At 37.8% G+C, this 25,821-nt stretch overlaps 1 protein-coding gene across 1 annotated transcript in view; it reads right to left on the bottom strand.

Moving 5' to 3' along the window:
- Positions 1–25,821, bottom strand: part of LOC121314905 (CUB and sushi domain-containing protein 3-like) — a 44,118-nt gene continuing 18,297 nt past the window's right edge. The window contains exons 6-14 of the mRNA XM_041248651.1: positions 22,867–23,046; positions 19,575–19,748; positions 13,675–13,848; positions 11,509–11,582; positions 9,951–10,062; positions 5,475–5,654; positions 5,299–5,364; positions 2,512–2,670; positions 1–543 (exon numbers count right to left, since the gene is read on the bottom strand). Coding sequence (XP_041104585.1) covers positions 317–543; positions 2,512–2,670; positions 5,299–5,364; positions 5,475–5,654; positions 9,951–10,062; positions 11,509–11,582; positions 13,675–13,848; positions 19,575–19,748; positions 22,867–23,046 — 1,346 coding nt within the window. The 3' untranslated portion in view covers positions 1–316. The remainder of the gene's footprint in view (positions 544–2,511; positions 2,671–5,298; positions 5,365–5,474; positions 5,655–9,950; positions 10,063–11,508; positions 11,583–13,674; positions 13,849–19,574; positions 19,749–22,866; positions 23,047–25,821) is intronic.

The raw sequence follows: 25,821 nt of genomic DNA, 5'->3' as shown, positions 1-25,821 counted from the left end.
TGTTGCTACCTAGCAACATGACCTGCATGCCGTAGATCCTGAACAAATAAATCGGGTTGTTGACAGTTAAGTTTATGTAGTAGTAATCTCATTGTAGCATTGGTACAGTAGTTTAATATTAGACACACCGGCGCATATGTTGCACCAGTGTATTAGTAGCTGTCCCCTTTTAAGGGCCCCACAAAAATGCTTAGAAAATTGACTTATTCAACGTTTTTTACGGTACATTATTTTATTGCCATTTTTTTATTGCAAACTTCTTGTACATTTGATGTATTCAGCAATTAGATCAATACACTGTGTAAGTAAACCTTTTTTAATCCAATTCATAATTCTCACGGGGAAGATGTCTACTTTTACAGCATATATCCAAGTGAACACATTTTAAAACCGACAGTATTTCATCTTTAGTCAATTTAGATCTACTTACAAAACCATCCATGGACCATTTTTCTTCTTTGATCTTGCTTAAGGAAGAATGAGCAGATGCTTTTGCATGGAACATTAGCAACATCAGTCGCGCTTCTTGGCTTTTATAAATTCCTGTGTGATAAATTACATCAATTCTATTCAATTGCTGTAAATACCAGCAGATCTTGACACTGCCATTGTTTAAATAATTAAAATCGGACCCTTAATGTTTTGCATATTTTTACAGACATAAATACACTAGAGATTGACCTGCAGTGTTACATTTTTATTTTCATAAGCTTTATTACATAAAGAATACAATCTGTACTGTTTATAACTATATCTACACAGTAGTATACACCTTTGTATGTCCTGTCCATTACATTAAAAGTGAAACGTACTGAATGTCTTCCTAAAGAAAAGAGCAGTGACTACCACTTTTCACATCCTATCCTATCCTTATTCTTTTTTTTTTTTGTAGAAATTTTTTATTGTTCTAGCCTTTGGTATTAGGGACCGATGGTCAGGTGTACAATCACTTTACCAGTTATATGCTCCAATATACAGTATCCCTGAAGCAAATTCATAAATAGTTTAATCAAATTGGGGTGTGCAGTTACCAAGACATATCCTTCAATAGTGTCACTTTTTTTTTCTTTTACAGGTTTTACAAACAGTTCACAGATCACATTCACTGTTGTGAACTGAAGAATATCTCCATGTAAGCTGACTTTTTTTTTTTTTTTTTTTTAAACTATTGAGGTATTATTTAGGCTTTTGGATATACCCACGATGCGACATAGTCCACCGCTGGGATAATGAAGCCTGAAGGCTACCAGACCACAAATGGAATTTGTATTCATTAGCAACAAAGATTAGCGCTGCATAAAAATCTGGAAAAAACAATAACAGAAAAACTTTAAATGTTTTTTTGTTTTTTTTAACGTACTGATTTTCTAATAGCAACAGACCCCTCATACCGCTCTACCGTCTGGTAAAGGCCATTCTTGTTATCTTAATGCCCTTGCCTTTGGCACTGGGACATTTAACGACAAGAGACGGGCCTTACCAGAAAATAAAGCCCTCTTCCTTGGGTTCTATTGCTATTGCTTCATACATAAATGTCACGTTCCATTAGAAAATGTCAGCTCACTTATTTTCAAAAGCTGACTGATTTAGTGAATTCAGATCATGTCTGCATAGTCTGAGGGCTTTGATGTTGTTAGACTGAGAATAAAAATTAAATAGGAATTTCTTTTGAGATAATTTACAATGCATGAATATCAATTTAAGGTCATATACACTGTCAATTTTTTGTCAGCAGTCTAAAAATTCATTAAAATCACAAGTCTGTTTAGGCTATATCCTTCTGCATTCCTCTAAAACTATATCACCTGATGGATAGTATTCCATTAACCCTACAATGGCTGCAGCACATGTTATTATTGGATATGACTGTGTTTGAAGTTCTGACTGCTGCATCTTTTATTTATTTGTCAAATTGGAAATACTGAAGGGGAAGCTATCATACTGCTAAATACAAGGCTAGAACTATGAAAAATTATCCTGTTTACCATGAACAGAACTGAAACACCAACTACATTTGCAGTAATAAACAGGCAGTCACTACTGTACATGCATCCTGGGGGTGGGGTGGGGGGTTGGGCCGTGTGTTTTTTTTTTCTTTTTTGGTTGGCTGTAGTTATTTTCACATTTTATTTACATAGATAACAGCAGCTCCATTACTACTGGTTTGGCAACGGCTGGAGACCAAATTGCCAGGCAGTTAGATTGGCTGGAGAGGCCCATATGCTGACATCACATGGAACATTCCCGGGAAGTTAATTAAAGAGATTTGCCACCAGCCTAATCACCGGCATCATGTTGCAGAATATGTCTCAGCACACCTGGCAACCTAGGTGCCAGGATCGCAGAAATGCAACCAGATGTGTTGTGTGTGATCAGCCCTTTAATCTATTACAGTTCTGGGACAAGAAACTACCACATGCCAGAAGTTGAAATATAAAATAAAGAAAATGCTACATATGCACTAACCTATATATTAAAATACCAAGGTAGACAAAAGAGAAACAAACATACCTGACAGTAGCATTTCTATGTTACTGTTTGTTAAAGTTGCATTAACTCTACCAGTGGAGGTGTTGAAGCTTGTGACAGTTAAAGTCATTGGTTGCTTCTTTCCTTTATAGTTGTAGGAGCCTTTCCAGATGTAATTAGGAGCAAATACATCATCAGGAACTACAAAAAAACAAAACAAAACAAAAAAAAAATCATGAAAACAAACAACTTTCAGTGTTCATGACAAATGTTTCTTTTTTTTGTAATGTTACTTCCCAGGGTGCAGATTTTTATTTTAGTTTGTGCTCTGTATTTTGTATTGACCTAAATGTAAAAAGATTGAATCATTTAGTTGTTAATTGTAGTTTTTCAGAGCTACTTTATTCAACAGTGTTTGAATATTACTTATTGAATACATGAATATTCTGGTGTATATAATTGCATCTGGTGTGAAAAATATGGCTCTGCTGGCTGTTGGTATGCAAACAGCCACCCTGTTTTAATGGCAAAAAAATAATAAGAACTTGTAATCTCCAAAGCACCAATTATCATTTAATTTATGAGCCCTCATTCTAGAATGCTACCGGTGACTTTTTGACAGATAGTACCTGGCAGATTGTCATGGGGTGCCCACCCATTGTGGATATGAATTTATTTCTTATAAGCTGGTCTTATAAAGTGTAGCTGGTGTGGATGGGGTTAAATTCCCATCCCAAGAAGCTTGTGGGAATATGTCTGGATCATTAATAAAGTAATTGTTTAATAGGCAATTAAGGTTCCAGCCACAGAATAAAATACCCACTCCAGGCTCATTGAGAGAGGAGAGTTAAGAGGAGTTAAAAGCGAGAGTGAATGCTACCAGCAAACGAACCAAGGTAATTGTTTTATAAAAGATTATTTGTTAGTGTTTATTTTGTTTTGGTCAATGTGCCTGTTTCTTAGTGTTTTGCGTGAATTGTTTTGCTTTATTATTTAATAAAGATACGACTGTGGCCGTTTAGCCCCATACCATCTGTGTGTTGTACTGCTTCTTGGGCGCTGACACTTCCTTTGTGACAGATATTACCTGTATTTCACAAAGTGTGAATATACAATACCGGTCCTGTGCAGTGAAAATATTTAGTCAAAGCATAGCATACTTTGCAATGGCAGTAACTACCCTGTTTAAAGTGAAACATCAGTGCCACCTGAGGGCCAGTTGTACTTACAAGATAAAAACAATGACCAATGAGAAGCGAAAATGTGTAGTGCATAGTTTAAAGACCTCGGTTGTCATATTTGCATACAGCCTGAGATCACAGTAATGTGGAGGAAAAATGGCAAAAGGATGGGCATGGATAGAGGAGGATGTGTTAGTCTTGCACAATTGAACTCATTAAATAATGCAAATCCAGGTTACTGTATCCAAAACACTTTATATTATGTAAACAACAGAAAGATGTTTTAAGTTTGATACTTACTGTAGCTCGGTATTATTTACTAATGTCACCACACTGAGGTTTCTAACTGTCCATGTGCAGTTTAACCTTTTATATTAAACTGAAACAGCAAACTTAAAATTACTTTTGTGCTTTTTGTATTAAAAAACAGTATGTCGTCACCTTGTGAAAATAAATATAGACTTCAATCAAAACTAAATACTTTACAAAGCACTATTGACACTATTATTATTCCAATGAATCACAATGTTGTATCAATGTTCCAAAAAGCCTGGAAGTCTATTTATTTATTTATTTAGACAATGCAAGAACTCAGACCATTTTCTGTATTGAACATTTTAATACTATAATGCTACTTTGGGTGTTAATTTATTATTTTGTGTTGTTTTCACACTAGACACTGCAATTTCTTACTTTAAAGCCCTTTAGTGGACCAAAAATGTCATGTGTTTATATATTTTTTTAAATATAGCAAATTTTATGATATTATTTTTTCACCTACAAGTGTGGTTTTTCATGTGGGTTTGCACTGTACACTGCAGCTTTAAAGATTAATGTTTGTTTTGAAATAACAAAACAGTGGACATACTGCAGCAGCTTTGAATTGCATTTCACCAGTCATTAAATATGTTAACTGCACTTCTTGAGTCTTTATCTTGGTTGCATGCTGTGCTCTACCTTTGAATTGTAAGCATGCTTAATTGTAAACATAATCTATATATACCTAATCTTAAAAATACTCCCTCCCCAATAATGCCTGTAATTTTGCCCCCCCACCCCCGACAACTTTATGCCCAATGGACGTTAACTTGGCAGAAATTGGAAGGTCTAATTGATAGACAATTGAAGAAGGATTTTTAGAAAGATTTTTCGATCTAAGTACACTATTAGCCATTCATTAAAATCTATACAATGATAATGTAAATACAATTTGTCAACACATTACATTTATTGCTAGTAATTTGTTATGCAATTAAGTGTGATTAATGTGTGAATTAGGGGCAACTGAATGAATTCCAATATATGCCTAATCTGTAACAGGAACATGATGCAAACATATTCCGTGCATACAAAAAATAAGGGATATCCTGTTTTGACTCTAATCCTGCTCTAAGCAAGATTCAAACTGGATCAGATCTTGAACCAAAACTGAGCTCACGATAAAGGCTGATCCTTTTAATGCAACGCAACATGGATCAAGATCTGATCCTGGATCGGATCCCTTTAGTATAACCGGCCACTGATGGCAAACTTGAGATCAAATGCAAAGCTGGTCCAAAGAAGAAGAAGAAGAAGAAGAAGAAGAAGAAGAAGAAGAAGAAGAAGAAGAAGAAGAAGAAGAAGAAGAAGAAGAAGAAGAAATACCTACCATTTAACTTAGGACTTGGAGTCCCTGTCACGGGTTTGTTGGTTTTCTCAGTTAATTTGGAGCCCACTGTAAAAGTTACAATATAACATTTTATTAAAAGAAACTGTCTAAATGCAGAGGTTTAACAGAAATATGCAACAATAAATTACAGCGGCTTTAACACATTTCTTTATTACCTTGACATACAGGCATTTTTCCAGTCCAAGTGCCATCTGACTTGCAGACCCTGTGCTCCGATCCACCTGATAGAAAAAAGCCAGGCTGACAAGAATAAAGCAGTGTGTATCCGATTGAGGGCAGGTCCATTCCAACCACATTAACGTGAGGAGGACTCTCTGGCTGCTTGCATGTATGAGCTGAAAAATATGTAACACATACACTATTAATGCACTTAATATAAATAAATACCCTTTAACAGTTATTTCAGGCTATGAATGCTACAGTAAATGCCTGTTAGAATGATCCCAAATGGCAGATGGCTTTGATCTTGTCCTAGTAACAGCCCCAGGACACATCCATGCAGGCAAACTGTTTGAAACAGTATTGTCCTGACATTTGTCAAAGACTGTAAAGTAGTGTGGTTCGGTGGTTGTTATAGGTTGTAAGAAACAGTCAGAAGATGAGATTATAAATGCCAATAGAGTTTTTATTTGAGGCCTCAGGTAAAATACATAGTGACACAATTACTGCATCGATCTCATTTAAGTTTGTTTTATTACTGATGCTATTGTAATGTTGTAATGCATTTTCTATTGTTTTGGTCAGGTTACATTATATGCACTGTTCAGATTATTTTATTACTATTATTAGTATAGACTAATAACTTGTAGGTACTCTGTTTTGTTGACTATTAAGATGGCTGCACCCAGGGACTTGCCAGTCTTTTGCATTTACTCCAAAACAAGAAAATATTACCAAACGCTTTCACTCCTCTTCCTTAACAAAAACAATACATAACTCTGAGTTTCAATCTTTACCAACTCGCTAGCAACACACTGAGTCATCGTAAAGAATATGGGCACCTATTCCTTACCATACACACAAATGGTCAGCGTGGTCATCTCAGAACAATTTTTTACATTTTCCTTTTCTCAGGTTATAACCTAAGCTGTACTGAGTGCTAAACCAACCCCCCAAACAAACTCAGTGTGAACATAGCCTTAATCTTGGTATTAAAAAAGAGAAAAGTTCATTAAAATTTTAACATAGCCTTAAAACAATGAGGAAAAAGACAAGGCACTGTTTAAGTAACTAAGATCCAGAATGTCCTCAACACTCCCATTTCTTGCAGCAAATACTGTATTATGCATGTCTTTAGAAAAAAGGAATCTAATGACTGGACTTAACTTTCTGAAAATGTAATGCCCAAGTGAGCAAACTAAATCCCTCAACCAATTAGTCATATGTACTGCTGTCATTATATTTAAAAAGCCACGGATTAACAGTATGCTGTCAGAGTGATATGGTGGGGAGCTTTTTATTATTATTTTTTTTTTAATCAAATCCTAACTACCTTGGTCTCAAAATCTAATTAAACAACTGCATATCTGGCATGACACAATTGCGTACTCTAAAATATATAATGACAAAAGAGCGTACTGAATCAAAGAAAAAATAACACACAACACAAAAAATGCTGTGACACAAAAAAAAAAGAAAAAAACATCAATCACCACTTCAGTATATTATATGTATGCTGCTGCCATTTTTTCCATTGTTCAAAATGTAGTGTTAATGCATCCTCCTAAAAGTACTATTTGTGTTCTAGTTCAGCAATAATGTCGATGAAGGCTCTACCGTGTGATAGTTGATTGACTGGAGTTATGTGTCCCAAGCTAAAGGTTGCTTATAGTTTATTTGGACAATGCCAGATATCAAAATGAAGCAATATTACTGAAATGTCCGTGTCTTGGGCTGTTGTCGTTAAGATGCTGACATCCAGCTGAGTTGACAGGCTGTGGTTGGCTGTTTTGAGCTGTTTATTGGTACAGGACGGGTAGCTTTCTACCCGTCCTGTACCAATAAACAGTGGCTGGTTTTGGTAGATAAATTAAATTTGGACCAATTGTGTCTTTGTTTAGTATTTGCTGTAAAACATAGTGGCAACCAAAGCCAGCTATAAAAATGGCAAAATATAACATTGAGGTTTCCGGAAAATGCAGTTTAGTTAACCTGTCCTGCATCTTCTGCATGCTAGAGGGTGTTATCTGACTAGAAACTGGTTACTACTGAAATACAATGTTTCTATGCTGAAACGTGTGACTAACATAAGTGTAAAGCTTACACTGAGTTAAAGTAATTTTTATACTGAATTGCACAATTGCAGTAACAACTTGAATATGCCGTAGCCTACAGTATATCAAGAACTTAAAATGCTTTTGCTGAAGAGATGGAGTAATGCAGCATACTACAGCATAAATCGTTTTGGTGAGTTAACACAGTCTCTGACCTCTTCTAAAATAGTCATACAGCTGACATCCGAGTATTTGTAAAGGTTTATTCCCTGGTTGCAATCATCACTGTGATGGCAACTATAATTTATAAACAGTCTACTATTGTATGTGGCACTGGAAGTAAAGGAGGAAAATGCTTTTTTTTTTTTGGTCTTTTTTTTTTTTTTTTTTGTTAAGAAAACCTATATTGAAACTTCTATTTAACTTTGTAAGATTATATACGGGAATTTACGTAGAGGTGGGAGGGGCATTCCGTCCCAGCTTCAGGATTCAGTAATACCTAAACCTTTTCCCTGATAAATATTACATTTGTATATTTTCTCTTGCTGTTACCAATTTACTGGTACTGATAAACTGATCAATGCACTTTTTTTTTTATTACGGCTATAAAACAGTAAATTAAGCTCTTTAACAAGACAGAATGGATTTAGTTGTAGATAAATAAAAAAAGACGTGCATTTGGGAATTCAGTTTCACGTTTTACATGATATCACTTCACGTAACTGCCCAGTTTAAATAAAACAAAACAAGAAAGCAAGGGATTCATATAATTACTGTTCTATACAGTTAAAAAGCTGAAAGAAGATTTTTTCACCGACAACTAAACCAAGTTTGTGTACACGCTTTCTCAGGTGAACAGGCATATACATAGTAAGTAGGGATGGGTCGGTATACCGTTTTTTCCCGGTTTACCGTGGTTTAGGAACATTTCAGTATTAATACAGTTGCTTTTATTCTAAACCGCAATTTTCGTAATTCCTTTATACAACGGTTAATGCATTTTTCAACTGCAAACACGCTTCTTCTAAATCAAGCGATGGTACTTGCAGCCTTAGCAAAGTGTCTGAGGAATATATTTTAGGTGAAGTGATACTGTATTTTGATAATGGTTTTGAAGGAAACTGTCAACGACACAGAAGGCACGTTTCAATTGTTGCGTTCTGTTACACATAGCTTGCTGCGCCGGCTGCTCTTGGCTGCTGTCTTTCTGACCTCACATGCAGCTTTTAGAGAAACACTTTCTCCAAACCTTGATGCACAGCATACATTTTCAATGTGCTATATTTAAATCTGTCTGGATTATCAATTAGTAATTGATTAACATCAACTTTATTGTAAAATGATACATCACTTATCACGGATTTAGTATATTATGTTTCTTTCTTTCTTTCTTTCTTTATTTAATATAGCGTTGACAAGGCTGTTCACAGCTTCATTGTATAATGACAAAATGTTGTTCGCCTTCGCTAACAAGGTGGCAGCAGTAGTTTTAGTGGTTATTTGCATTACGATTAGCAGGTCACTCGCGGTCTTTGCATTTCCCTTTGGTTCACAGCTGCAGCCAGCCTCCCACAGTAACATTGGGTGACGTCTGCAGCACATCTCTGCGATTCTGTGCAGCACTGTGCAGAACTGCGGAGATCTGCATTGTAAGAACAAGACAGCGCAAATTTGGAAGTGCTTTTTGGAATGCTATTTTGTAAATTGCCAGATACTGTATTATCGTGCTTTGTTTTGCAATCATTTTCACTGCAGTATTCGTGTATTACCGTACTTTGATGTTGTAATCACACTGATGTATCTGACATTGTTAATATATAATTTGCCAACATTAATGAAGCAACTACAATGTAATATAGTGACTCCATCTGAGGTACGATATTTGTACACATTCGATGGACCCCGTGAACCAATTAAATCAGATATGACAGGTTCTACGGTAGTTTATGTATTTGTCTTGTACATTTACACTCCGATTGCCTCAAAATGCACAATTGTCTTTATAGCTTAGTATTTAAATCAACAGCGCTCCCTGTAGTTTTGTTTACTACATTTTCTGCTTTCTTATGTCACCTGGTGGCAGGACTAATGACGTGAAGCTGATTCAATGGTGCTCAGAAAAAACAAAAGCTGCAGCATTTTTGTGATATTGCACTGTGACAGTCTCACATACAGGTGAAAAGATGGGTTTGATTACCACAGTAGATGTGAACTGAGATTTCATTAAGGCAAGTCAAAATGAAAAAGCGGCCACTTGCGTGGACTGATTTCAAGTTTTATTCACAGTTGATGCTGTGACATTCCAGCAGGCATCTACTGTGTAATAGAAGCCCGCTAGATCTGGACGCTGATTGTCTGATGCTACTGTATCGTTTTCTAATGCTCTACAATGTAAGCATACATAATTCCATTACTTACGAATGCATTCGGTTTGAACTCCGCTCCAGGTGAGATCCGCCAGACATACTCGTGTAGTAGATCCTTGAAGGAGGTACCCCCTTTCACAATCAAACTGAACCACACTTCCAACCTAATTGGAACAATAAAACTAAGTTAATAAGCAAGTAAATAAGTACTTTTGTACTTAATTTTTAAACAGAAGAGATGACACGTGTTGTATTTAAAATATCCCACTGATACAATTGGCCTGTTGATCTGTTTGCACCTGTGCAAAATTTCCCTTTGCTACTGTATTATTTTTCACACAAGGAGATAGAAAAAACATATCTTAATGTTATATGACTAGCAAGAATCATCTTGGGTTTAAGTAGAAGCAGTGAATTAACATGGTTTCTTCATAGCTATTTTTCTCCTTGTCAAATGAAAATCAGGCCTGTTATCAACAAGAAAACATTCAAAAAGCCATTCAAATCCAAATTATTTGTCACAAAGAACAGCACTGTACATCTCCCACTATAACAGCTTGTGAGTTGCTTTTTGGTTTAAATTAAATTGGCATTAAACTGGAATACTGACCTGCTCCTATGCTGGTATAGCTTATGCACAGTAGTCGGAGTGCTTTTTTTGAGAAATGTTTGATTTATGAGACACAGTCAGGGTATTCAGATTCTTCCATTACGTTCTCACCACTGTTAAACACATTATTTGTTCTATCTATAAACTGTGGTTAAATTCTGGCTTGTGGTTAACATCTGTATCAGCTGAACCACCTTCATGGTATTACATCAAAATTGGATATAGTAGCAGAATATGTATGTGGAAAGTGAGCTTCAGTACGAAAGGTTGTTAAAAACTGCATGATACAGCTGGCACTGCTGGATTCCATTGTTATCCACTAGGTTAACATTTTCAAATGTTTCTCAGTAATGTGTCCCTCTCCAGAGGCATAAAGTCTTCAAGTCTTCCACGTCCAAAAGGATTAAGTAATATATTTTTACAACTGAAGATGTCAGACATGCACTTTTCACAGGTTTCAAAGCATTTTACAGTACTTTGAATGAACAGAAATCCCCAGTTGTGTTAAGCTGAAGATATTAAGTACCATTAACATCAGCTTTCACATCCTAGCATACTTTGATGGAATGGAGATTTGCTACTTTGGACAATAAATTTGGAACAGCATAGAATAAAATATGAATAAAAGCAATGCCATCATATTTCACAGGACACAGTTAAGGTTTGGGTTTTAATGTATTGCCGAACTGATTAATTTAGATTTCTTTAAATGATAAGGACTACCAAGTAATGGCATCTGCAGAACAGATTAAGGGGTAGGTGTACTGATTAATTATAAAAGATACTTAAAATGCTTGTCAAACATGACAGTAAATAAATAAATAAATAAATAAATAGATATTTGTCCTGAAGAATCCATTGTTAGTTAGCCAAATTAACATGAACTGGATTTATATACAGTATATGAGTCTGGATTCTGAAAAGTTGAACCTTGAGGGAGGTGGCGACTGAACCACGGAATTGGTGTTTACAAAGAACAGTTAAGAAAACAATACAACACCTGAAATCCCAAAGATTTGTTTTGATATCCGTGCCTTGGGACACCTGGGTTCTCACATGTGGTGCGTGTGGGCTCTAAAGACAAAAAACACGTTCATTACTTGCAGTTCAAAACTTACTGTATAATCAAAGAATAACCATTATATATATATAGGAAAGGTTCATTATGAAAGACCATTGATGAGTATATGTAGGTAAGCAAGTATTAAAGCAGTATGTTTGTCAAACATAAAAAAAACCTCTGCTGAACCTGTAGGTAGGTAGCAAGCTAAAATGAGTTATCAAATTATAGCAAGTTATACATCTGTTGTTACATAACTGGCATTCTTTAAAAAACAATGTACCTTATGCTGTTTTCATTATTCTTTTAAACTCACTGTCAATTTTTTAAATTTGATACTGGATATAGACCGTGAGGCTCTATTGATTCTTCACCTAATTCTTTTACAGACAGTATCTAAATATACATTTTCTTATAAAGCAGTATTCATGTACAGTACTGTCGGTGCCACCTAATCGGGATTTCTGCTTAAATGGGATACAACTCTGGGAGATGGTTCTTCCCAATGCTATTTGTGTTGTTTAATTGAGATGTCACTTAGTTTAATTGGGATACAGTATTTTGAAATGATGAACGTAGATCGCTTTTCAGAGCAAGACAGGTCGCGTAGCGCAGTGCAGTGATTACGTGGTGAATTGCAAACCTATTTAAAAGTTCTGATTAGTTATTTCCAGTAAGAACAGATGCATGGTACACCAGTCTATGTTCTGAATGTAAACCTCATAGCAACCACATAAATACTCACATACAGACAGGGGTGAAATTCTCAATAAACAAGTGCAGATACTCATGTGCACAGCTGGGTGTAAACATTTTAAAAATGGAGACAATTTGAGTGCCAATGAATACATACTTTAAAAATGTATACATACCGGTACACTATACATTTATGAATACAAAATAAGCTGTATAACTGATCAATTAAAACCATAAACAAGGAAGCTGAAAATACTGAAAGCGTGTATCACTGTCATGTACTATAATGTAACACTTAAGATAAACCTTGAATGAGAAGCATTAAGAAATATTACACTATGCGATAACTGCTGTAGAGAGTGAGCTTTGTTTCAAGACAAAAGGGATGTTATAAAAAACTGTTATAAAAAAAACAACAACTGTGCTATGAAAAAAAGATACAAAAGGTCTAAGTCAAACAATGCACAACAGCGGCTAAAATACCCCTCAAATTTTGTATGTAGCAGGCACTACTACAACTAACGATGTACTTGGCTTGGCCATTTTAATCTCCATGGCAATCACCCACATACTTTCCAGACCCTGGGTACTCACTTACAACAGGACTTGACCAAGCTACAATAATAGCCTTGGATTAGAACATATATGCCTGTTTCTGTAATGTATTTTTTACTTATCCTACAATAATATAGTCTGTGTGTTTCTCTGTTGTGTTTCTGCGTAGATTAATTACCATGATCTAATCAATAAAAAAGACTGTCCAGGCAGAAACAGTATAAAAGTAGACTTTAAAAAAAAAAAAAAAAAAAATGTATCCCTGGTATTATGGTTTATGCACAATAAACAAAGTGGCAAAAGACACATTTTCATAAAGTAATGTCATTACTGTGGCTTACTTATTCCTTTTTTTTTTTTTTTTTTTAGATGTACACACAAATCTTCTCCCGTTGATCAACAAATGAGTACTGACAAAGCAAAATGGGCGGAGATTTGTGACTTGTGATGAAATCTGATCAGAATGAAAGTTCGGCCAATCAACATGCAGTGATTATACTGATGTTAATGGTGGCCAATAGCAGCTAAAACAAACAGAAGCATTATGAGGAAACAGAATGCAAGCAGCATGAACTGTGCTGAATGAAAGCGCATTTGAGAAGCGTTGCGCTAGTGGACTGTGTGAGTGGATGGAATGCATCCGCGTTGGATGAAAAGCAGATTAAATAAGTACCCGTGAGTACTGGCAGAATTTCATCCCTGAGTCAACATCAAAGACATAGTTTTAGAAAGTTTGACAATCAAAGCAAAACATGCATTGCTAGTTTCTGTAGTTCCTTGAGAGATTTTGTATTAGCAACTTTCCATTTTGACAATATTTTTTCCACATTATTGGTAGTGTTGGTTTCTCTGTACCTATGCAGCGAGGCAGGGATCCACTCCATGATCCATCTGCCTGGCATATCCTTGTGTTGGATCCCACAAGAAGAAATGGAGGATTGCAGCTAAAGGAGACCTTTGACTGGTAAATAAAGCTTCTTCCCTCTCGCATCCCTTCTCTCGGGACACCAGGATCTCCACAAAACTTTGCTGAAAAAAAGATATACAGTAACATGCCTAAAATGTATTTACATTTCATTACCTTTACCTATTTTGTACTATTTAGGAAAACATTCAAAGAAACTGTTGTAGACAGTTCATTTTGTCATCACTTACTGTTTTTTTTTTTTTTTTTTTTTCCCCAGATTTAAATTTTTAGAATCAGAGTAAGATTAGTTTTTAATTAGATTACAGGTTCTCTAATAAACCCAAGGTGTTTTGGATTATTTGATACATAGATACTGGTTGATTCATTTATAGTCTTCTGAAACCCAAATAGATTCTGTTTCTTCTGTTAGCTAACAATCAGGCTGTCAGTCATTTCCTCTCACCCGGTGACACTTGGTGGTACTAGGGATAATTAGCCCATTTTATCTGTATATAAAAAAAATAACTCTTTCTGTATTCATAAAAACACTGTTATGTGTCATTTGCATCAGTCATTAAAGCCTAAATCAAATTGCATTTCAAACTTGTGTCTGAAATCATTGTTAGGTTCATTCAAAAGGTTTGAGTGAACTAAGTTGAATAAAAAATAAAAAGCTGCACAATCATGTCAAGCGATGTTTCTACTGTTGTCGTTTGACTGTGGTTTGTACAGGTTCAGTCTCAATAAGACTACTGAGTCTGTTCAATTGATCTACCTGTAAACGCTATCACAGTAGGTGCCAGTTATTAGCAACCCTGATAAAGACAACTTTCGGTTATTAACAACATTGTCACAGGAACCAATCCCATCCCATAGACTTTAATGCTAATGGATTTCGGATATTATCACTGTCTGCCACTTAATGACATTTTTTATTTATTTATTTTTTTTACAATTTCTATGGCTACGGCACGCACACAAATACATTGTGCACAAACATCACAGCGTCTATTTATGTATCAGTTTTCATAATGCAGCTGAGCATTTATCGAGTCTGATTGTTGTCTGACATCCTGGCTTCAGAACGTGTAGACCTTTCTACAGCCGATAAAGTTCGGATTTGGAAGCACTACATGAACCCGGTGCTAAACAAGTATGGGTAACAGAAAAGTGTGGCATCTCAAAATCAGCTGTGTCCCGCATTTTGAAATTGGCTACGAAACTGCACGGAAAATTGAGAGTGATTTACAACTGGAGGTGGCGAATCATAAAAAAACAAACAACATTGGACATCTACTTCTTTTAAAATGATGCTTCTGTATTTAATGTCCGTACTATACACCAAGAGTGTTTACTGTTTAAGGATACTGCTAGTACGCTGTTGTAGTGCTATGTGTACAATACAGTACTAGGTACACTTTTTTGTTTCACACATCCGTGTAGCATTAGTAAACAGTTGTTTGTTCTGATATTTGTTTTTTTCCATGTTTATTTTTAACACTGTAATGAACCAAGACGTGTATTTCACTTCACTGTTTCTACAACTATATTATACATTGTTTTTTCATATACATACATTTGAAAATGTGGCTTTTCCCTTAATAACAACATTTGGTTAATAGAAACTTTTTGCTGGGAACTGAGAGGTTGCTAATAAGTGCCATCTACTGCATCTACAATTTTGATATGGTGCTGTTGAAATGTCAAAAAAAAAAAAAGTACTGTTCCTGTCTTAAAAGCGGCTACAGCTGTTTTAGTGTACCGCTCAGCAGCTTAGCACATTAACCCAGTGCATAGCATTTTGGGCCTTTTTCAGTGGTACATAGCACTCCCGTGCACTCCCTGTGCCCCGTGCATAGCATTCCCGTGCATAGCCCTGGTACACCAAGCACCCCCATGCATTGTACTGCTGTTCATAGCACCCTCGGTGCCCTGTGCTCTGTGCTCCGTGCATTCATCTGGATTAACCAGGTGCATAGGACCTCTGTGCAGAGCCCCGGTACACATAACACTCCCGTGCATAGTACTCCCATGCATCCCTGTGCACTTCTTCCGTGTCCCTGTGCCCGGCACACCTCGGTACTTAGGAATCCCATGCATAGCACCTTTGTCTTACCCTGTACTCGGTACAGGTGTATATATCCATCCGTACAATGTCGTTCCACGATTGTGTGATATGTGGGGCCAGCCTCCCCCCAGAGGATGGCCATAATTTGTGTGTCCAATGCCTGGGTGCTGATCATGCCCGGCGAGCGCTGGCAGATCCCACCTTTTGTGCTGTGTGCAGCAATTTGCAATAGATCCAGGCTAAGAGGGCAGACTGTGCTGAAGGTCATTCCACCTCCTCTGGCTTTCCGCGGCCTTTACTGACAATCTCGAGGAGCTCCTCGCATGAGCTGTCTGCGAGCCGCAGTGCTCGGTCTGTGTTTCGCTCTCGGGAGCACAAGACCAAGAAAGCGAAGAAGTGCAGGAACTCGCCCATTGCAGATGTGTCAACCTTACGGGCACAAATGATGAAGCTAGCAAACATGGTTTGACAGCTCCCCCTGCACCCACTCCAGCTTTTGGACCCCCTCAGCTCCAGCAGTGGTCCCTGCTCTACCATAGTCTAAGCTGATTGAAGAGGAGTAGGACGATGTGGTGTCCCTGGCCGCCTCCATAGAGGAAGATGAATTCCAAAGGGGAACAGAGGACACCTCCTGTTTAGAGGGCCCCCCGTCTGAGACATATATGGCTCCTAGCGGTCCGCTGGTGTATGAGCTAGCAGCCTGTGTGAGCAGAGCTGGTGCCCGGGTCCAGATCCCTTGGACTGAGGAGACCCAGGTCTGCCGATCGGTTTGTGAAACCTCAAGTGTCAATTACACAGCATGGTAAGCCCCTCCCAGTCCTCCCAAATTTTGTGGAGGAGTTGTAGTCTTTGTGGGGCAGCCCAGCATCAGTGCCAACTTGCTCCAGATGGGTGGAAGCATTGTATGCCCTCCAGGGCACAGAGAAGCTGGGGCTCCAGCATTTCCTGCCCGTTGATTCTGCGGTGGCTGCCTTAGTGCAGACACCGACTATTTCAACGCTGTCTCGTGACTTCTCCTGCCCAAATAAAGGGTCACTGAAATGCACTTAAAAAGGGCATACAGCGAGGGGGCACTGGCAGCAAGACTAGCAAACACCGCTAGTCTGCTGACTACGTACCAACAGCAGCTGCTGCAGGACCTGTCTGCCCAGCCTTCTTCTCATATTATTAATGAGCTGAGGCTGGTGAATGGCCAGCTGCTCCACAAAGCACCACAGTGGCCAAGCTATTGGATGTAACCTGGAAGCCCTTGTGGTTGCATGACGCCAGCTTTGGCTCTCTCAGGCCAGGGTCCCAGACGCAGACAAAGCGTCCCTGCTCAATGCGCCCATGTCCTCCGGCTACACCTTCGGGCCTGCCGTGGAAGAGATGCTGCAGCGGTCTCACCATGCGATACGTCCTGGCCACAGAAAGTACCACAGCTTTGCCTTTCGGGTCAGTGTGTACGAGTTCTGTGTTCTGCAGGGGGTCAGGGTCTTCAATTACTTGGACGACTGGCTAATCTGTGGCCAGTCGCAGGAGCAAGCCGTGTATTACACGGCTCTAGTGACGGAGCATCTTACCCGGCTGGGGTTCATACTCAACCTGGAAAAGAGCAGAGTTCCAGTTGCTAACCTGGGCACAACCACTTTTTCTGTCCCTCAGGGCAGTCCATCTGCCAGGGGTGTTGAACCAGGAGTGCTCCTTGGCATGCTGAGTGGCGCCTGGATCCCCACGTGGTAGCCATGATTTAGCACAGTTTCGGCACCGCAACAGTCGACCTGTTTGCCTCAGAGGAGTCCACACACTGACCTCTGTGTTTCTCGATTCAGAGAGGCGGAGGCCCTCTGGGAATCAATGTCCTAGCCCACAGCTGGCCTAAGGCTTACTGTATGCACTTTCCCCTCTAGCGCTGATCCTGTCCGAGTTGGCAATTGACCCTACGGAACAAGGGCCGATGGTCCTCCTGGTTGCACTGCATTGGCCCAGGGGGATATGGTTTGCCGCTTTGTGCCAGCTCATTCAGGATCAGCCATGGTGGATCCCGCTATGCAGGGACCTTCTCAGTCAGGGTCAGGGTCCGTACCCCAGGTCAGTCCAGCTGTGGGTCTGGCCACTGAACGGGAGCGTCTGTATGCCCTCGGACTCTCAGACTCCATTATAGCCACACTATAACTTCTTCAACGAGGTCTCAGTATTCTTATAAAATAGATTTAGCAGGAGTGGTGCTTGGCGAGAGACCATGACCCCACCTCCTGCCCCATGTTGGTTGTTTTACAATTTCTGCAGGACCCCATAGAGGAGGATAAACCCCCTCTCTACGGTGAAGGTGTAGCTGGCTGTTATATCTGTGTGCCACGTAAAAACTGACTCCGTGTCTCCCGGAGCTCATTTTTTGGCAGTGCAGTTTTTAAAAGGGGCTAGGCAGCTCCACCCTCCCCTTAGACCAATGATTCCTTCATGGGATCTAGACTTCTAGAGTCTAGAGGCTCTTATGGAGGCTCCCTTCAAGTCACTTCAAGTACATTTTCTCCTGGCCGTCATGTCAACCTAATGTGTCAGTGAGGTACAGGCCCTTTCCATAGAGGGTTCCTGTTTGCGCTTTGCCAGCAGCAGTGATAACTTTACTTTACGCACTAACCCATCTTTCCTGCCTAAGGGTGTTTCACAGTTTCACTTGAACCAGTCGTTGGAATTGGAAGCATTCCACCCTCCCCCTTCTCCTCTGAAACAGATCAGAGATTTAATACACTCTGCCCTGTCAGGGCACTAGGTTTTACATTGATAGGTCTCAATCATGGAGACAGACAACCCAGTTATTGGTGTGTTATGGGTTGCATACTCAAGGTCAGACACTTTCTGAGCAGCGTATGTCGCATTAGATAGTGGATACGATCTGGCTGGCTTATGAGCTGGATCTCCAAGTGATGTTATAACTCACTCCACTAGAGGAACTATGATGTCTTGGGCAGTGTTTCATGGGGCATCCCTACCTGACATATGTAACGCTGTGGCATGGACCACACCGCATATGCTGACAAGGTTTTACAGACTGAATGTGGCTACTTCAGCGGCGCCTTCTGTGGGTTCCAGAGTCCTTGATGCAGCTTGTCCTCTTGTGCAGCAGCTTCCCAGTTAGGCTCGTGCCAGGGCAAGACTTGTGGCTGCTTTGGCTCACTGCTAAGCTTGGGTATACATTTCCCAACTCGTAATGGTTGACATTTCGAGATTGAAATGGAACCTTAAGTTACTTACCTTAACCCTGGTTCCCTGAAAAAAAATGTCAAACATTACAATTGCAAGGTCGCTAGCTCGACTTCATTGTCATATGGAATCAAATGGTGAAGGTTGCTGTGTGATGTAACATCTTGTTCCAGGTTATAACAAACACGTGGTCACCACCAGGGTTACGGTAAGTAACCTAACGTTATTGCCCTACACTGCATATTCTAAAAATGTCATAAAATGAATACCAATGTTGATTTACCATTAATGTACAAGGAAAAGTCAAACACAAGTTTCTGACTGGGAACTCCCCTTGATGAATAATCAGTGAGCAAACAAAAAAGTATAAATAATACATTTTTTCTGCTGAAAACATTTCTGGGATTTACTTTTTATGACCTGTTGTTGCCACTCAAAAGCAAATATAGTTAACAGAAGTTCACTTCCAGTGGTTATAAATCACAATAATAATAATAATAATAATATAATAATAATAATAATAATAATAATAATAATAATAATAATAATAACAACATTTACAGTAAATTGGGGGAAGACTAGAAAAAGTTAACTTACGCAAACATTGAGGCACCTCACCACTCCATGTTCCATTTCCAACACAGGTTAAGATTGCAGGGAAAGAGAGTTCATACCCTGGAGAGCAACTGTAGCTCACACTGGTTCCCCACTCAAAAGAACTCCCTTCCAATATTCCATTGGATATCGGTGGTGGAGCATGACAGGTAACAGCTGCAAAAACATTAAACATAGCGAGACATGACATATGTCATATGCTTGTTTTAAGACTCATTGGTAACTGTAGGACTCACAATCATGTGCATGTGTTCTTTATACCATTTCTGAAATGTTTATTTTAAGCTATTCAACACAACAGGCCAGTAAAATTACCATTTTTATATATTTTTTTTCATAATAATGAAAGGACTATTTTTCAGCCAGTTTTAATTATGAATATATACAGAATCAAATGGTGAAGGTTTTCAAAGCATACCAAAAAACAGGTACATGTGCAGCATAGTTAACACTGTACTCGGTACATAAATATACTACACAATTTGGTGAATTTAACAAATCATTTTTGTATTTATACATTTTTATTAGCAATATATTTTTTAGCTAGTAAGGTTATTTATGTTGACTGAACATTTTAACAATGCAAATTATGTAAAGCTCCCTCAGCACCTCATGATTTGAACAAATTCTGTTTTATGAAGAAATCTAACTTGTAAATACTTGCAAGGTTGTATGCAGCACGTTCGTTGTCATGTTATTTGTCCCATCCAATAATTAATTTTATTAATACTGAGTGAAAACAAAGAAAACGTGGCTATTTGGGTGTAAAATTCCAACTGCGAAAAAGTAAGCAGCAGGTTGAAGCGAGATGGCTGTGCTAGATCGTTGTAGTACTGATTTAACTTGCTGACAGGAATACTTTTAGTCTGCGGTGACTTTCCAGTTTGGTTTCTGAAAGCTGTTTATTTTACATTCTGTTCAGCAGCATCTGTAGTAGCCTTCTGTTTAATGTGTGATTCTGAAGCTAAATAGCGATCGATCGTATTTTCTCTAAAGACACATTAAGATATGCAAAACAATTACGTCCATCTGCATGTACATTTTCTTTGGGAAACATCTTGACACGATCAATCACCGTAATATACTTTGCTTTTTTTGCTTTGTCGTCCATTTCTGGTATTTTACCTCCAATGGTGAAAGCTAGATTTTAGCAACCTAAATCAAAACAATGCAGCACTAACTTTGTCCCACCCCCTACTGCACAGTACAGGTCATAGAAAAGCAGTACAGACACACTGAAAGGCTGATTAAAACTTTGTTGTTATTTGAATGGTAAACAAGAACGTCAACCGCTTTGGAGAATTGTTTTTGTAAATGTTATTTGTGGACGTTTTTTGTTTGTTTGTTTTTTGCTTAAGTGCAATGCACATAGGACGGCGAAGGAATGAAAAAATGCTATCTACAGAAGGAAGATATGTAGTTTGTGTTGCGTTGTGCAGTAGTTAAATTTCATAATTCCGCGAAATCGCGATTTAGGTAGACCAATAGTCATGGGTGCATTTTAACATTATTTCAGTTGCTGTAAGCTTAGGTACTTTGTATTATTGCTTTTTAATACCGTATAAGTAAAAATAATGATAACTCCATTTATCCTGCATGATGCCAGATTTGGCAAATGTGTGATTCCAAAAGATTTTTTAGCAGTTGCTTCAGTATAAATAAGTAACTTAGCGATTCTCTTAACTGTTTAAATTGTGTACTACAGATGTATCAAGGCTTGCCATGATGTTTTGTTGTCTGGCTATTTCACGCCCCCCCCCCCCTCGAAATTTGACAAATCGCACCCTGCCATTAGCAAATAAAAATACTTTCCATTTAATAGGGCAATGATGATGCTTCATGCTTTCTATTTCTGCCTCAGTATTTTGACTACTTATGCAAAGTTGAGCTTTTGGAGCTGGCTTTTGCATTTGTCATATGAAGATATATCCAGAGACATCCCATTCCCCTTTTGTGTAAACTGTGGAGAAGGCTTTGTTTGTTTGCTTTTAATTAGCCAGGGCTATGGGAAATAGTCAAGCCAGAATTTTCTGTTCTGTAGTGAAATTAGGCCAAGTACCTCCTGTTTTTTTAAAAAACATAGTACTATTGGATCTTAATAGCACAAAGTATACAGAACAGCTGTCCAACGTCTCTTCTGAAAGACAGCACTGCCAACATCCTCACCATGCTGGGGCACTGGTTATGGTCTGACCCAAGAGGGAAGAATACTCCCCACCGAGCCATGAGCCAGAAATTGCTCTTGGTTTTGGACACAATAACTGCACTGCAAATTATATATCATATTACTAGAAGCCAGCAGCAAAGTACATGCAAAGCTCTATAGCTACACAGACATCTTCTGGGTATACATTTTAAAGTCTGAAGATGTTTGTTAATCAAAAAATGTAATTAAGTGGCAAAAAAATAGTTTTTTTTTCTTCTGATTTTACTATAAAGCAATTTTAATTAATAGGAGCTATTTATTTGGTGACTCATTTGAACAACTGTAAAAAGTAAAAATATTAGAAAAACTGTGCTAGAATATCACTGCTATTTAAGAGTCCCAAAAGAGTCAGCCAAATGTGTGTATATATATATATATATATATATATATATATATATTATATGATATATATATATAATTGTAAATAAATGCTCCTGGATAGGCCTCTCCTGGGATAGCCTGCCTGTTGTGTGTGACTGAGAACTGTGGATAATCAGCAGGTAGGTGTGTTCCAGCACGGCGTCATGTATAAAGAGGTCCTGTTTGTTCACCTCGGGGCTGCTGCAAAGCCCCGGACAACGGGCTGAAGTTTGTCCACACTACCTGGACATGGAGGCCTGGCTTTGTAATCCTGATCGCTGTGAGAGTGAACCAGCGACGGACCTGCTAGTAGTCGGAGTCGGGGTTTGGTTATAGTTGAACAGAGAAGATTAGTTCAGGGATTGTAAATCACACTAATGTATAGTGTGCGAGGTGTATAGAGCGGGACCTCCATGCCTTAGGGAGTAGCGCATGCCGTTGTTATGGCACCTTTATTTTGATAGTTTTTATACTGTGTTTTATTTTGCATATTTGTACAGCTTGTTGTATGTGTCCTCTGTGCGTTACCATGGCTGGTAACATCACATGACCACCTTTACTTTCTTTTTGTTTGTTAATAAATCCTGCGCGCCTGCAGGGTGTGTCAACATCAACCCCTGTCTTGATCTCCTGCCTGTCACTCAGCAGCAAATGCACTCACCCACAAGCAAGACCCTGTTACATTCATAAATAATACATTGTAGTTACCATTGCAAGAAGGCATTACACCACTCCATGTTCCATTGGTAGTGCATGTACGAATTCTAGAGATTTTTGGTTCCATTGTATATCCTGGTTGGCAGACAAAAGTCATATTCTGCCCAACAGAAAATTCCTCGCCATATCTCAGTCCATTAGCTGGTATCCCAGGATCTCCACAATTGATTACTGAAACACAAGCACATACATTAGCCAAATGCAGATGTACAGTAGACATTCTTATGCAAATAGTCTCATACATGAAACACAGTGGGAAGTTTAATGCCTAGTGTGATTATATATATATATATATATATATATATATATATATATATATATATATATATATATATATATATATATATACACAGAGAGAGAGAGAGAGAGAGAGAGAGAGAGAGAGAGAGAGAGAGAGAGAATATACACTACTGTACTGTATTAGTATTTAGATTCTATAGATTGTGGCACCTCGGTTACTACCACCTGCTAGCAACATATGGCCCTTCTGCATTGTCTTCTTTCATAACTTTAATACTGAAGAAGTTGATTAAGAGTACTACTAAAAATAAACAGATACAAAATCAACTGCAGAGGAAGTAGTAAATACACAGTAGACCATACGAAGGTAACCCTACTGGCTTTGTTTCTTCAAGCCCCCCAAAAAAACAAAAACCAGTTCATAGCAATACTTTACATGCAGTACAGAGTATGGCTAGTTTCTTAGACTGCGGGTACCACTCATCTTGGACTAAAGTAGCTAATGTTACATATAGTCCATAACTGGGGCTAAATCAGATTCTGTGAAACCAGCTGATACAGATGTGTTGGTAAATGTTGCTCACAGTTTCAGTAGCCATCATGAAGATAATGCCATTTCAGAATATCTGTATACTCAACGAATCTACCAGTAGCTACGAAAAAGGCATTTATAGATAATTGTTCATCATATTTTGTATTATTAAAGCTAAAATGACACCATTATTAATTGCATACTTTCTAAAATCTTTATTTTCATTATTATTATTATTATTATTATTACACAAGGACCAAACTGAAATCAAGATGCTTCTGTTAACTCACGTGACTGCTGTTTGTACATTGGGGTAATTTGCATTTAAAGATGTGTTCCCCCCATAATCCACAATGAAAGTTGTTTAGTATTTAGACTATTCTAAAGAGTAAGAGAAAATTGGATTGGTTTTCCAGTATCTTATACTACTTTTAGTAACAGAGTTCACATGTCATTTGTTTAAATTATACAGTGACATCTTGTGGCTTCCAGTGCTTTATTGTGAATACAAAATGATAAATGTTCCAATTATTTTGAAAAATCAATTTAATACACACTGGCAAGTTTCTTCATATGTGCCCCTAATGGTTGGACTTCAATAATCAAAACCGCAAATCATTTAGTATTACTGATGTCTCATATGTAAAAATAACAAATACCCCCAGGTATATGATTCAAATGCAAGCTGTTTAACAGGCTTCTTTACCTTCTTAGATTGGGCAATTTTATATGAACACAATTCTGCTAATGTGGTTTCCTGTGACCACAAGGGCAACAGAATTCCATAATTCAGAACAGGCTTTAAATTTCAGGCTCACGAAAGACCTTAGGGAATGGCCTCCTTGTGTGTTCTAGTTTATTACAAATGTCACCTATGTTCTTTACCCTTTTTCATCCCCAATATTTATTGGCATGTAACAAAAAAATCCATTAGAGGATAAACAAAAGATGACAAATTATGTTTACAGGCGCAAAGCTTTAAATATTGTACAGTGCAAACTGATAATATCTTGGTGTTAAACAAACCAAGAAAATAACTAAACCTGTAAAACATTTTCCTTGGCAATTAAATTCGTTTTAAAACTGTATACTTAGCATATAGGATTATGTAGGAGAGAAATGTGCTATTATTGTAATAGCTTAGCAAAACTACTAACAAGATCCCACATTTGAATTCAAATATATAACCCCATGTGCACACATGCATGGGTTGGACAGAATGTAGAACCAATATGTATTCTACTACTTCATTTGGGATATTTACTGTACTTTGATTGAAAAAACGGTCCTTAATATTTTACATCACAAATAACAATACAAAACAACAACAGGTACCACAACTCTGCTTATTTGATAACTAGCTCTTTGTTTTTCATCTTCAGACTATATATGTTACAGTAAAAGTCAGAATATTGGCAAATCTTAAGATCTACTGGTAAATGTTGACATCTACCAAGCAAAACGGTAAAAGTCAGAAATATACATTAACCGGTAAAGCTCAAGAATAACCAAGTGGCTTTGGAATTACTGAATGTCATTACAAAATAAACACGATACCGCTAAATCTCAACAATAACAAAGTACTTTTGGCTAATGACTGAATGTTTCACTTTTGTGCATTGCAAGGCTTCAGGAGTCCTAACTCCAGGTGACACAAGACTCCACCATGCTGCAATAAGTAAGTAAATATGTCTATTGCCTGTATTTGTTGGATTTTGTGTCATAACCAAAGTGTGGTCTTCTGTCCTATATGATTTAATTTGCATTTAACAGAATGTTTTCATCAAACTACTAAGTATTTGGAGTACAATATCCTTTAACACCATTGTGGATTGCTTTATACATAAATTTACCTGCATGTTGGTTGTTCTACATAAGTGGATCACAACGTTGTTGTTCAGTACCATGTCGAATTGCTCACTTGTGCTATACTGTAAGCTCATTAATTATTATTTTGTTAATGGAAAATGTGTATGCAGAAATAAATACATTCAACATAAATGATTATTTTGTTAATTGACAGTTTATATGCAGGAATAAATATATTCTTCGATGATATGCCTGCATTTACCAATACGCTTCGGTAGACCGTAAGCTTAACCAGTAAATGCCTAAAAATGTATCTATTTTTCATAATTTTGGACATCTACCAATAAGCTTTGGCAAATCCTAAG

The sequence above is a fragment of the Polyodon spathula genome, chromosome 4 (genome assembly GCF_017654505.1).
Source record: "Polyodon spathula isolate WHYD16114869_AA chromosome 4, ASM1765450v1, whole genome shotgun sequence".
Taxonomy (NCBI): domain Eukaryota; kingdom Metazoa; phylum Chordata; class Actinopteri; order Acipenseriformes; family Polyodontidae; genus Polyodon; species Polyodon spathula.
The sequence above is the reverse complement of the archived record's forward strand: the minus strand, read 5'-3'. Positions and strand labels throughout refer to the sequence as shown.